A 14,274-nucleotide genomic window follows, 5' to 3' on the forward strand; every position below is an offset into this window, starting at 1 on the left:
AGTAACAGAGTGTGTGAAGGATTTTCTGTTTCTCCAACAGCTATTCTTCTAAAATCATCTGATGAAGATGAAGTAACAAACACAAACAACTGACTCCTGTAAGAAATGTATTTACATCATATATTCAGCCACAATAGTAATTCATCAACATCTGTTATAATATGTACCATAAATATGTAAGAAATATGTAGAAATCCAGTCAGCGATCTTCTTGAATTTCTCTTGATGCAGTATGGATGATTTTTTTGTACACAGCATTGATATAATTTTTTTTTTTCTACTCAGTAACAGAGCACAGGCAGGTTCAGAAATTAATATTCAGTCAGTATTCATTTTACTGAGCAGCAACGTGCAGCAAAAGGTCCTCAACCTGGTTCATCTCAGGACAGAGGGGCACTATTCTGGACATAAGCATCAACAACAAACTACATAATAATGACAAGCATACAAAAGTGCGTGTAATATTTTGTCCACCAACATTTTATATAGAAATGTAACCTGACAGCAGAGTTGAAAAGGCATCTCTGACTGAATTAGGAACTGCTGAACACGATGAAGGATTTCCTGCAGCCCTGTTCACTTGTTGGTCTTGTAGAGATCTGGGACCTCTTTAAGACTTCTTGAAGGGTCCATGTTGTTCCTATAGAGGTCTTACAGGCCTCATTTAAGTCGCTTTGTGATCTCTGAGGCTTTGTAGGTCTCATATGGCCTTTACTGAATTTTCAAAAAGTTCAGGGCTCTTGTAAAGGCTTTGTGTTCTTGTGGAGCTCCACAGGTCGTGTGCAGGTCTAGTACATCAAGAACACAGGGTCTAGTCCTTGTTGTGTTGCTGGAAAGCTCGTATAGCTCTTGAAGATATCTCAGAGGCATTGTAAAGCTCTTGTTTACTTTTTGGGCACTTAGATATCTTGTCAGCCTTGCAGAGATCTGGTGGGAGTCTTGAATGTCTTATAGACATATTCCTGAGCTCTTTTAGGATGAGTAGAGGTTCAACTCAACCCCTGTCAATTTTCAACAGGCTTAGCAGTCAGATTCAACACATCTCTTGCTCTTGTAGACAAGAGGTGTTGTAGACCCTGTAAATCTATTGCAGAGTTTGTAGAGGTTTGACCTTGGAGATCTCGAATAGACCTCACAGACATCTTGTAGGTCTTGTGGACCTCTTGCACTGATGTTCAGCAGCACTTGCACAGCACTTGTAGAAGTTTTACAGTCTTGTAGATATCATATAGGTCTAGCAGAAGTCTGGAAGATCCTTTAGATATCTAGTAGAGGTCTTGTAGTTCCTGTAAATCCTGCAATGGTCTTGAAGATCTACGTATCGTAGGGTTTTGCAAAGTCTTTGTAAGACCTGTAAGGATTCAACACAGTTCTTGTGGATCTTGTAGTGGACGCACAACTCAGTTTGTCTGTCACAGAGGTTGACCAAAAGGAGAATCTTAGTGTGGTAGACTGGACATTGAGGGAGTGGGAGGACATCCAGCACAGAGTTCACTTGAGTGAAATTTCAGCAGCTGCCTGGTGTATCGAGCTCCTCTGGGATCACGTTCAGGATTGGTGGAGGGGAGTCGCTCTGTGGTGGTGGTGGTGGTGGTGGTGGTGGTGGTGGTGGTGGTGGTGGTGGTCTGAACCCACGCTGTCGCAGATTGCTGGGTAAGACATTCTCCTCAGCAGGAAACAGGGTTTTCCCCAAAGACTGGAAGCACAAAACCAAAAAACCCACTGTATATATGTATATGTATATATATACCATAAAACATGACAACAAACTACATTTGACTTTTTGATTGGATCATTTGATCAGTTTTGTTGCACCTGGTTCTCAGCCAGCGCCTCTTTAGCTAAGTAATGCTCCCTCTTCATCTTCATCTCCACCTCCTCAGGGATGTCAGGGACAAACAGGTCAATCAGACGGCCAATGATGAAGACCACATGCTGAGGAAGAAAGACAAGAGGAGCCTTGATCAGGTCACAGCAGGAACTCGACTGGAACCAAACCTGCTGCCTCTGTTACTCATTAGCTGATCCACACACAGCGGGCTGCTTCAAAGAGAGCACTCGTTTTTGATGTAATTGTGTTTTTGTGTTGCCTTCCAGTGCACATGCTGACCTCAAACACGATGACAAAAGCAAGACGTATGGCAAGAAGGTGAAAGTACTCAGGGAGGTATTCACCGTCTTCATCCCTGAAACCCAGATACCTGTACATGACAGCAACAACAAAAACAACATGATCAAAAGAAACTGTGTCTCTGCTCAGACCAGTTATTTAAAAATAGGCTACCTGCAGGGTCTGTGTAGGTGTTGCCAGCTGTAGTTGCAGTGATGATTGCCTACCTGCAGGATGTGTTTTGCTGTTGTTTGTTGTAAATGCGTGGTGATGTTGCCAGAGTGAAGTTGGTGAAGCCCCTTAGTGTGCTGTCTCTGGTGTAGCGGTAGTACAAGCGAGGCAGGAAGGATGAGGTGAACGCTATCAGGAAAGCCTAAACCACAGGTATGAAAAAGTTCAGATGCTGTTGGCTGCTGATCTACCCTCAAAATGTTGAATCTGTAAGTGGTCCTCACAAAGATAGACAAACAGGGAAACAGAGAGTCTTACGTTGCTGAGGACGGCTATGTGTGTGATGAACTGCATGATGGGGAACCAGATGCCAATGTCCTGAGCTCGCTCTGCCACTGGGCGCCGATTTTCAGTCACAAACTTGTGAGCGTCCAAACGGATCTCAATCCAGTTATTAACAAGAGCGAAGAGAGGAGCGAGGGGACACGCCGCCACAAAGATGGTGACGAAACCAAACTGAATCACTGGCGAGAAAGAGGAGCATTTACAGTGGAAAATCATCGACAGTTAAATCAGGTTTATACAAAACACGACACCTCACAGGATCCTTACAGCCAATCACAACACAGAAATGTATCCTACCTGCATTAACCCCACCCATCCCCAGCCCCCGGAGTATAAATCCAACATGATAGGACTCACCCATCTCCAAGTATTCACTGAAGAGTCCCTCACAGAACAGCAGCTGGTAGTCTGCCTCCCAGGGAGAAACCTCCTCTTTGTCTCTCTTCACCTCCTTCTGAGCCTCCTCTCCTTTGTCCATCTTCACCTCTGTCAGCCGAGGACTGATCTTCCTATTCTGCCACCACGACTTCACCTTCCTGCCAAATGTTTAAACTGGAGTCAGATTCCTTGTGCATGCACATCGAAACGAAACTGATTGTGATTGTGAGTTATCATCTTGTTTTCACAGGTTATGATCTTGCTCTCTTATTATTATCATCTCATTCACACTGTAATCTTGTTCCATCTCAGTGTTTGTGTTTGTCTTTACGGGATGATGAACTCCTGCATGTTGTTGATCATTTGCTTTCCCATCATGATGACCAGCAGCTCCTGAGCCAGTTCGATCAGGCATCCACCTGCTCCACACTGTCACACACGTAAACACACATAAAGATCATTTAATCTGTTGTTTGAAGTGTCCATTAACAAGACACTGAAGCACAAATGTCTTCTGACATGTATATATGAGAAAGATGTTGACAGACAGAACTATACATCATCAACATCATTACCACAGTGGGACACACTCACGTCTTCATTGCGAACTCCAAACAGAGTGTTGTAGTTTCCGGGGAATCCGACGAAGCTGAGCAGACACAAACAAACAGCTGTTTAAACCTTCAACATATTTAACTTATTCCAACGTTTCCGTGTCCACATCTCTCCATTTTCATTTTGGCCTGCAGGAGGCGCCATGTACAAAGAAGTAATAAACAGGAAAACAAAAGAAATAAATGAGGTAAAGATAAACAAGAGGAAAAACTTGACTGTGGGATCAGAGAAAGGGAAACACCTTTAGTGTGAGGCCTTCTCTGATTGGATGGGGCAACATATTGAAGTTTAACCCTGTTTTGGTTGGTTAGACCTGTGAGCCTCGTTCTGATTGGCTGAAGCAGTTCTCACCTGCCTTTGAAGAAGGCAATGTAAACTGGAGACGAGTAGAAGTTGACGAACTGGAAGATGAAAACTTTGAGGATGAACATGTCTTCGAATTTAGTCTGAGTGCGATGCATCTCTGAGAGAAACAGAGAAACAGCAGGATCATATGACTGACTGCATACACGCTGCAGTACATCCAATAATACCACACACAGTACATGGAAGTTAACATGACTTTTTTCAATCCTTTAAACTTTTTGACAGAAGCATACTGTCGAGTTGATATTTAGTTTTTGACTTTATTACCCAAACCTTCTGTTGTCTTTTGTGATGTTTGTCAGTTTACGTTTCACTGTTTGTCCTCTGGTTTTGCATGTAATGAATAATGATCCCTGAAACCATTAAAAGCTAATATGTTCCCACAACGTTTCCTTTAAGTTTTTTATTTCCTACTAATTAACTTGCCTAAATGAAAGCAAGACAAAATTGCGCTTCATATACAAAATATACCATTTTAATTTCATCATCTGTTATTATCAGTTGAACCTTAAAGATTCTATTAACAAGTACAACTTGAAAAAGACTGACTTAACACTTAATTCTGACAGAAATGTTTTTGTTGATCAAAACTAGACAAAAATTGAAAATCAGATGACTACGATAAGATAACAACTTAACTGATCACACACCGGGGAAATTAAGTCGTTACAGCCAGCAAGTATTACAAAAAGGAAAAACAGGGGCACAGAAGGGACAAGATAAAAAGCATACAGGAGATAAAAAAGGTATACAGGACTAAAGAATAGAAAATCAACCACTATTATAAAAATACTAAATGTCATAAACATATGATGCTGCACTGTTGCAGTGCGACTAAAATAGATTTTGTCAAAAGGATAAGACTAAAGCGAGGATGAGTAAGAAAGAAGGTGTGACTCACCCCAGCGGGTGAGGATGTGGGCCAATGAGGTGTGAACTCTGCCCAACATGAGGATGACCAGCAGGTTCAACACAGACCCTGAAATACTGGCTATCCTCTCAGCCTCAAACACAAACAGACATAAAAACAGTAACAGAAACATGAGCAGCGGAGTCCCTCAGGGAAGCGTAACTGAACCTCTGATCTTTGCATTAAACCTGAAATAGATGTGCAGAGACACTTTGGTTGTGTTCTGTTGTACTCACAGAGAAACTAACGAAGCTAATTCCAGACCTGTAGATGATGATTCTGAGGATGGTGCGATACAGAATGATGCAGATGAGGAACATCAGCATCACAGCAACCTGCAGACAGGGTGTTCAACTTACTGCCACCTCTTAAACACAGTATGAAAATGCTGTTTTCACCTCCCTGGTGAGTGGTTCCCATTCCACACCTGCCCTCCAGAGACACTTCATTTCACTGATTCTACTTGTATGATTAAAAATACAAAGACATTCACAGATGAATGCATATTTTTAAAGCCAGGTCATCGACTCATCATCAGTAACAACGAATGGTTGCTGGAGGGCCCAGTCAGATATCAGTTTACATCAAAATTAGTTGATGCTTCAGGACACTTCCACCTGCTCCTGAAGGCCTAAATATCTGTCTGTCCTTAAAGCAGGTTTGTCCTGAAATTAGGCAACCACTGCTCCACATCATCACTGGCAGTGGATGTGGTGGAGACTCACCATGATGATAATGATCAAGCAGCCGGTCAGAGTTCTGTTGAATCGTTTATTTGTAGGAAAGTAAGGTTCCTCTGATCCAGTCACGGGGTTCCTCATGGTCATTGGCGCTATGGCCGTGAACTCTGGACGAGGTCGCTCCTGTGGAGGACCGAGGGACAGCATTTATGAATGCCCAAAGATTCTTGCAATCAAATATATTTTCAATATATTTTCATCACAAATTCATCAGTTATATCACACAACCTGGTTTAGGCTTGCTACTCCTGCTCAGTGGTTGTGAAATAGACATAATCCCTATGGTTATGTGCACAGTGCAAACGCAAATCACTGGTGCTGTTTCAGGTGAGACCGGTACCTCAACGTCGTGGAATTCTGAGCAGTCCCATCGGTGGGACAGAGTGGCACAGGTTCTCTTCCAGTACTCCAGGAAGGTGATGGCCCACAGAGACATGAAGACGCTGAGAAACACTGTTCCTCCGTTATCAAACAGAATACCTGCCTGTAGACAAAGAAGGTGAGCAGACAGAGACAGTCAGACAGGTGAGTTCACAGTGTGTTCAGGGAGAGCGCAAAGTAAATGTTGAAGCATGCAGAGTCAATATAAAGACCTGATTCAGCATGAGTTAGGGTTTGAAACAGAATACAAAGAACTGGAGACACTGTTCAACCATCTGACAAGTACTTCTTATGAAGTATACTGACACTATTACAGACAGGTGAGTTGGTGGACGGACCTTGTAGATGACACAGATGCTGGAGTAGTTCCAGTTGGAACAGATGTTACAGAGAGGACACATGACGAAACTGTTACTACTGTCACACACCTCCATCCTACACACACACACACACACACACACACACACACACACACACACACACACACACATACACTTATCAATAAGTCATTTACAGGCATTTCACTTAACAACCTTTACTAAGATTACGTTGCGTAAATAAAGCTGCATGTCGTCAGCATATTAGCAGAGAGAAACAGATTTCCAAGTGATTTGTCTAAGAGGAAAAATCTTGATAAAAAAGGGTTTAAGATGAATCACTGACGTGATGATCAGCTGAAAGTATCATTAAACAAGTCATTGATTTGCAATGGATTGTGGGATACTGATGACCAAATTATATAATAGTTGCATCCTGAATTACTCTATTTTTGTCCTTGCTGGCTTTTGTAAACAAACTACATTGTACTTGATTTTAAAGTGAGAGCCTGAAAGAGTTTATACTTACGCTGGAACATCAGTGGCCATGAGGCAGAACCCAACCAAGAAGACCATAGTCCCAACAACAGACGCCGGCAACAGCCAGCCAGTGTAGAAACCTACAGTCAGACACAGTTAATGTTGACACAAACAGGGGATGGTTGGTCATAGTGGCAGCACTTTCTATGAAGACTACACTTACAGAGTGTTATTGGGGCATTCATGGTGAAATCTAATGTATTCATAATGCTTTATGACTACTATCATGACCACACATAATGCTTTCTGATGCACTATATCAACTGCTTCTTGTATCACTGACAAAGGTAACTGCTGCATAGAGAGCATTTTTGTATTTCTGAGTTGTTTCTTGTATTAATGTACCGGATCATGGGCTGGATCAAATGGTCTTGAAGGCCCATGCTACTTGATACTTGAAGTTATAATTCATTATGAGTCACATCTGTAATGTTTCATGGCTGTTAATGTGGTGCATCAGAAAGCATTATGTGAGTTAATGAGTGTAGTTATAAAGAGTTATGAGTGTGTTATAATTCACTGTGAATACCACCATAACACACTGTAGATGCGGTCTTCATAGTCAGTGTTCACCGTGGTTACTGGTGTGATCGTGATAGTTACCGAGCCAGGCAAAGTAAAGGGCTATCTTCTCTCCAAAGTACTCCCTGATGTGATCCAGAGGTTGGTAGCGTCTAAAGCAGGACCACTGGGCCCAATACACATACAGGATCTGTCTCAGAGCTAAAGACTCAGGGGGCACCGGGGGTGTCGGTGGCTGGAAACCACCCTGCAGATACAGTACAGAAGTAGAATATCAGGTAGATTATCAGTCTGGATACCTGTGCTGCTGTTATTAGAGCCAGGATTTGGTCACTGAGCAAAGAGTTAAACATTAATTGTTAGAACTTTAAATGTCAGATTAATCAGACAGATTCAGGTCAGGTGGCCTCGTTATTGAAGTCTTAGTAATGATGTAAACACGGTGACTTGGAAACAGGATAGAAAGTGTTTCTGCGGTGTTAAAGTCATCTCAGAACAGGGATTAGGGTTGGGGTTTGGGGTTTGGGGTTTGGGGTTAGGGTTTAGGATTAGGGTTAGGAGCTCACCTCATGGAGCGGGTAGGCAGCAGTGAAGACCTGCTCATTCAGCAGTCGGTCTATTCCCACCTCTCCCTGTGTCACTGAACCATAAGGAATCCTGGCCAGGATCTCATACAGCTGGATGGACAGGACACAGTTACTGCAGGGACAGTCTGGACTAAAACAAACAAACACTTGATCCTTTTTTAGAGGCATAGTCTGGATTCAGTCTCTGTTCTGGTCTGCTGGTCCACTAGCACCTGTGATCCAGTACAAGCTTTCATTGAAGGTTCCTTTCCTTGATCTTTGTAAAGACAGAGAAGTGTGTTCCTGAGGTTTACTGGGGCTTTCAAGGAGCTATGCTAAGCCTTTGTGCCTAAGCTAAACGAACCACGTTCCAGACCGATCTCAGACTGATGAAACTGATTATATTGTAAATCTTCTCATCTGGTTCTGCAGAAGACAGAGAGCAAGAGGATCAACTTAAATGCTGGACTGATCCTTTAAATTTCTGTCAGCTTTGGTAAAAGAACAGAGGCTCCAGGACGCTTCCCTGAGGAACTCCACAACTTACTGACTTTAAATTCTGTCAAACTGCATCTAGTTTAAGTGAACAACGCTAAAGACAATTTAGTCTAAATTTACTGAATAAATATATTTATTCAACTTTAATGTGATCTTGAAATAGATAATTATGGATAATGTTTGCTGTGATAAAACTAACATTTATTTACAAAATCTTTTTTATTTTGCAGCATATTTAAAAACAATTTATAGAATCTCTTTGCTTTTGGTGACAAATATAAGTTTGTGTTTCGGGTTTTTATTTAAAAGCAGCTTCCAGGAAACTTACGGGACAATAAAATAAAGCCTCACTATTTTATTTTCCAACATGTTATTGGTTTAAATATAGTCAAATTTGAATATGTTGAATGTAAAAATACTGAAATCGTGCTGAAGCATCCACCATGGGGACACTGTTGTAAACCCAGTCAGTGTCTGCAGTGTATTAATAACATGTAGCAGCAGGTTGAAGGTTAAAGTGACCTCATGTAGTTTTTAATGTTGACAGTAAACAAAACCCTAAAATTCCCCCAAAGGGAAGCTTCATTCCTCTGTGTGTGTGTGTGTGTGTGTGTGTGTGTGTGTGTGTGTGTGTGTGTGTGTGTGTGTGTGTGTGTGTGTGTGTGTGAATGTTTACAGTTTATTCTTTATGGGTGTGTGTTTTTGAGGATGTGCGTGTTTGTAGATTGTATTTGAGAAGGAGGCGTCGCTGCGTGCAGCATCCGTCTGTTGACGGAGGCATCCTGGAATCTGAGAGGTCAGTAGGTCTACATGTCTGAGCCAATCAGAGGACCAAGTCTCCGTCCAGACTCTATAAATCCTGATCGGCCAAAACCAGAAAAGACCGCTGTGTGCAGCGTGTTGACCGATCCTGAACTCAGACCCTCAGGGGCCCCTGTGGTCCAGGGTTTGCTGTTTGTTCAGTCATTATTGAAGCATCAAGCGTCTCAGGATGATGAGGCCCTGTCTTGTCCCGTGCATTGTCGTCACATGGTGTGTTTTGTAATAAAGTTGTGTTTAATGAGATGGTTGACGTTCAGAGGCCTGAGGGGCCCTTCACTGTTACTGCAACACAGACTTCTGTTTGTTTTCTGGGTGTTGGCGCTCATAAGGAAGCTGTGTGAGTCAGCTGTTCTTTAAAGGGACTTGGAGAGGCAGGGGACATGTCCAATGCAGAGAAGGTGGTATGTATGGGTGGAGGTGGGAGGACAAAACACTCAAAATACCTTTAATCTGGACATGGCTGACATCACACCGCCTTTAAGTCTTTATTTTTTAATTTGTTCTTACTGTCAGTCTGAACTCACCACCTTGTGTCTCTGAGTCGTCTTAAAGAAAGTCTCTCTGTTGTCGCTGCCCAGAAACCTGCAGACAGAAAACAGGTGAGACAGCTGCTCACGGCGTCCACACACACTTCAGCTGCTTTCAGCTCTTTGAATGACAATGATGAACCCACATTCACTCTTCAACTCTTAAATGACACTTGAGATCCCTTCAGATTTCAGATCTGCACCTCTGGACAGAAAACATATCAAACGTCCTCTGAGGGACTTTTCTGGTTTAGACAAACACAAAGGTTTGGCAACCAAAAACTAAAACGTTAATATTTCTCAAAGAGCAGCGCTGAAAAAATAGAGTTTAGTGAACAGAAATAAAGCAAAGGCACTTAACAACAGACGAAGAGGACGGATGTGTCCATTATGGCCGTACCTCTGCAGCTTGTTGGTCCTGAACTGACAGGTGTAGTAGTCAGACGGGGGGTTGGGGACATTCTGAGACAGAGGGCTGGGGAGGGACAGCCGAGACAGGAAGCGCTCAGACCAGTTAATTACTGGAGCAGTCACCACCTGTAGGGGGACAGAGGACACACCGAAGACGAACTGAGAACACACTGTGAGGACACACTGAGGACACACTGTGAGGACACACTGTTCTCAGGCACTTTGTGGCATCTCTTGGACAAGTATGAAACGAAAATAATGAGACTGTGTCGATGTCTGTGAGGTCTGTGTTTCCTCTGAGGAGGAGGAGGAGGAGGAGGAGGAGGAAGAGGAGATGTCTCACCTGCAGAGGGGCTCTGAGACTGATCTCCTCAGCGTAGTAACAGAGGACGTTCCACGGAGCACTGAGGAGGACAAAACAGATCCTCCTCTTCATCTGAAGGACGTCTTTCTGCAGAGACACAGAGACTCAGAGCTGGTGTCCCCTCCTCTTCTTCTCTTCGCAGCGGTGGAAAGTTACAAAGTATATCCACTAAAGTGCTTGAGGTACTTTTGAGGTACTTATACTTCACTCAAGTATAAGTATAAGTAAGTAATAAGTAATAAGTAAGTAAGTAAGAATTTGACTTTTTTTTTTTTTTTACAACCATATCATACATATCATTCTGAAATGAGTACTTTTACTCTTGATACTGTGATGATACATTTCTGATACTTTCAGTACTTTCAGTACTACTTCAGTGGTATCAGCATGTTCGTCTGGTGTTGAAATGATCCGGAGACTTCCTCTGGCGCTGACACACGAGGACGAACTGATCACTGTTTAAACACAAGTGTGTTAGTTCATATGTCCCAGAGACACGATGTCTTCGGGTGTGTTTGTTTTACTCACCTGCTCCAAAAGCAGTCCAGAGCTTCTCAGTTTTTTCAGAAATTTCTCTCTTTGCTTCCTGTGGACGGGGTTAACACCTGGACTCTCCTCCACCTGTGAGCTCAGAGGCTCCTCCCACACCAACACGAAGTCTGTCCAATGGAAACACAGCATTCAAACCGTCCCTCATGATGTCATCACTACTAACCCATCTGCTATTGGCTAGTCCTCAGTGATGTCTGCTTTTATGTCGATTAATCTGTTTGACTGAAGTTTCTTGTTAATGTTCTGAATGTGAATGATCGATTAATTGATTAATTGATTGCTCTGAGGTGACGTCTTCAACCCACCAATAGCCCAAAACCCAAAGATTCAGTTTGCTGTGACACAAACAACGACGGAGGAAGTTCGACATCTTTTACTTCAGTTCAGGTATAATCAGGAAAACTTACTACAAAGTAAAAGTATTCAGTGCGTGTACATCCTCTCAGCTAATACTGCTTTACTCACCAACTCGAGTCAATCCGTCACTGAACACGTTCTTGTCCCAGGGACGAACAGGTGCATTCTGGGAAATCAGCGGCACAGGTGAAAAGATTTAACGTGTCAGAATCCCGTTCGATTGGATGCAGATGTGACTCTCACCTAATTGGCTGAGGGTTTTCAGCCGTGTGGTCTTGATTAATAAATATGTTGAAACGAAGCGCTTTGTTGCAGTGACCTTTAAGGATTTCTATGAAAACATGGATGAAAACGATCAAACAGTCGTTTCCAGGTACAGGTGAGTCTGACTCTTCGTCTTTAGAGCTGATTTGACTCTTCCTGCTGTTGTTAACGAGCCTGAAGACAAACACTTTGATCAGAGGAGGAACAGAACAAACATCAGCCGTTCTCTACGGTTCTCTAATGCCTCGTCACTCAGTCAGTGTTAATCTGTGTGGAGACACTGTGTCTCCCGTCTTCGCGCACTTCCTGTCTCTGCCACACTGACGGTTCACTGAAAACCAGCGAGAGGCTGAAACACTGAAGCCGCCTCCTCACAGGGAGCGCTTCATGCCACAAACACAGCTCCAATCAGCTCCACAATGTGTGGAAGTCGTGTTTTTTCCCCTTCAGACGTCTGGTGGAGCTTTCAGGACGTGAAGAGTCAACAAAAGGAAGTGAACACGTCTGCTGCTTAACGAGGGAGCAGCTGACGAGCCTGACAGCCTACAGCATGAAACCACTGAGAGCAGATCTGCTCAAAACCTGCTCAAGAACAACCAACTGGAAAACCGGCTCCATCATCATCATCATCACCATCATCATCATCATCACCATCATCACCATCATCACCATCATCATCATCACCATCATCAGCATCATCATCATCATCACCATCATCAGCATCATCACCATCATCACCATCATCATCATCATCATCATCACCATCATCAGCATCATCATCAGCATCATCATCATCATCATCATCATCACCATCATCACCATCATCACCATCACCATCATCATCATCACCATCATCAGCATCATCAACATCATCGTGACAGTTTGAGAGGACTCTGTAGGAGCTCGAGGGGAGTTTGACTCTTGACGTCATGGCTCTAAACCGATGGCTCTGGCTAATTACAGATGACGTCAGTCCTTCAGGGTTTACTCGAGTCTCCTGAGCTGCTGACAGAGAACGAGCCGATCGATAGATATATTGATACACAGATGTTTAGCTATAGATCTGCAGAGGCTTCAGTAGATCAGAGGCTCAGAGGCTTCCCTGAGGAGCTCCACACGTTCTTTAGCGACTCCTCCAAACCTCCTTCTGTTCTCTCCACTTTCATTCTTTTAATCTTTCTGATCATCAGTTATTGTGTTATTGATCAGGTCTCACATGCAGACAGCTGTTACCATGGTGACGCTGCCGTAGTTGTTCTCTGGCTTGGTTTCCATGCTGATGAGTGTGGCGGTGTCCTCCCTCTGCCCTTTCCTCCTCATCCTCCCTCACCTCCTTCCTCCTCCTGTGGAGGAGCACACACAGGTGGATTCACTGCTGTTACTTTACTTTGCACTGAACAGCGAGAATCAGAGCATCGATTGGTTTGCTAAGCCCCGCCCCCCGCAGTTCCCGTTGCTAACCTGTCAATCAAACCCAACCGCCAGCTGACATTTGTAAGTGAATTTAGTGGAATGGACTGGAGCCAGCTGGCAGAGCTCTGATTGGCTGTTGGGATCACACCGATCATGTGACACACGAAACGTTAATAAATATAAAATCTGAATATTGAAATGTATTAAAACATAATTAGATTCTGTTTCTGAAGTTTTTTTGGTCACATTTCAAACATTCTAACGATTTTATGGTTTTTATTTCTTCATTTAAAACTTTATTTATTGTACTTCTGTACTTCACATTGTTGTATTGATCCTAAATATAACTGATTAATAAACTGAACAGAAATCTGCTGAACTGATCATGTTTTCCAATAAAATTCCAAACCTGATGATTATTTGAGTTTAAACTGAATCTGTTTGTGTTTTCAGACACAAAGACGAGCGCGTGGCTTCAGTTTGGCTCATTAATCTAATTAATCTTAATCTAAGAAGAGAATTAATGAGACAAAGTCACTTTCAGGTCAGAACAAACATGAACCTCAGCTCGATTCTGTGCTCATGGACTGAATTTCCTGCTTCTTTGAACAGAATCGTGCATTTACTTTAACACAAAAACAACGTATTGATTAATGGACAATAACAGATGGATTGATCAGCTCAGCGTCTCTCTTTAAATGTCTAACTCTGACCTAAACCTAAACCTAAACCTCGTTCTAACTTACCCTGAAACTCAAGTCTGACTCAAGCACTTTCCTAAACTGTCCTCATTCTATTGATTAAACACCTGTTCTGGTCCTCATGATGTAATAAGTACAAAAACTCACCTGTTCAAGCAGTCGGGGGATCAGGTGAAGAGCAGGTGAGTCTCCAGCTCGAGCTGTGTGTGTGTGTGTGTGTGTGTGTGTGTATATGTGTGTTCAGTCTCTGGCTCCAGACTGACTGCTATAAGCCCCGCCCCTCGCGCTAACCCCGCCCCCTGCAGCTGAGGCTTCCTCTGTCATAAAAAGTCTCATCTGTGGCTTGTTCCTGTCAGGAGTTCAGGTGGATTTCACTAAAACTACAGAAATGACACAAAATGTAT

At 43.0% G+C, this 14,274-nt stretch overlaps 1 protein-coding gene across 1 annotated transcript; it reads right to left on the reverse strand.

The window, feature by feature from the left end:
- Positions 1-486: 486 nt before the first annotated feature.
- Positions 487-14,069, reverse strand: ano7 (anoctamin 7). The gene is made up of 24 exons (XM_070970483.1): positions 14,018-14,069; positions 12,990-13,099; positions 11,601-11,658; positions 11,112-11,242; positions 10,563-10,670; positions 10,209-10,345; positions 9,806-9,863; positions 7,962-8,072; positions 7,477-7,642; positions 6,863-6,953; positions 6,355-6,451; positions 5,976-6,119; positions 5,621-5,758; positions 5,132-5,230; positions 4,887-4,989; positions 3,971-4,082; positions 3,599-3,653; positions 3,336-3,433; positions 2,984-3,162; positions 2,600-2,805; positions 2,338-2,483; positions 2,111-2,201; positions 1,816-1,935; positions 487-1,696 (listed from the first exon to the last, which is right to left on the reverse strand). The coding sequence occupies exons 2-24, from the start codon at positions 13,074-13,076 to the stop codon at positions 1,508-1,510; spliced, it is 2,724 nt and encodes a 907-aa protein (XP_070826584.1). The 5' UTR covers positions 13,077-13,099; positions 14,018-14,069; the 3' UTR covers positions 487-1,507.
- Between the last annotated feature and the right edge of the window lie 205 nt (positions 14,070-14,274).

The sequence above is a fragment of the Chaetodon trifascialis genome, chromosome 9 (assembly GCF_039877785.1).
Source record: "Chaetodon trifascialis isolate fChaTrf1 chromosome 9, fChaTrf1.hap1, whole genome shotgun sequence".
Lineage (NCBI taxonomy): Eukaryota > Metazoa > Chordata > Actinopteri > Chaetodontiformes > Chaetodontidae > Chaetodon > Chaetodon trifascialis.

What these genes read in the sequence shown, in the direction of transcription:
- ano7 (XM_070970483.1), bottom strand. Translation starts at nt 13,076, where the DNA reads ATGAGGAGGAAAGGGCAGAGGGAGGACACCGCCACACTCATCAGCATG. An exon ending in CCTTTACTTTGCCTGGCTCG is followed by an intron (nt 6,954 to 7,476) that starts GTAACTATCACG and finishes GTCTGACTGTAG; the next exon opens with GTTTCTACACTGGCTGGCTG. An exon ending in CTTTTGTCATCGTGTTTGAG is followed by an intron (nt 1,936 to 2,110) that starts GTCAGCATGTGC and finishes TTTCTTCCTCAG; the next exon opens with CATGTGGTCTTCATCATTGG.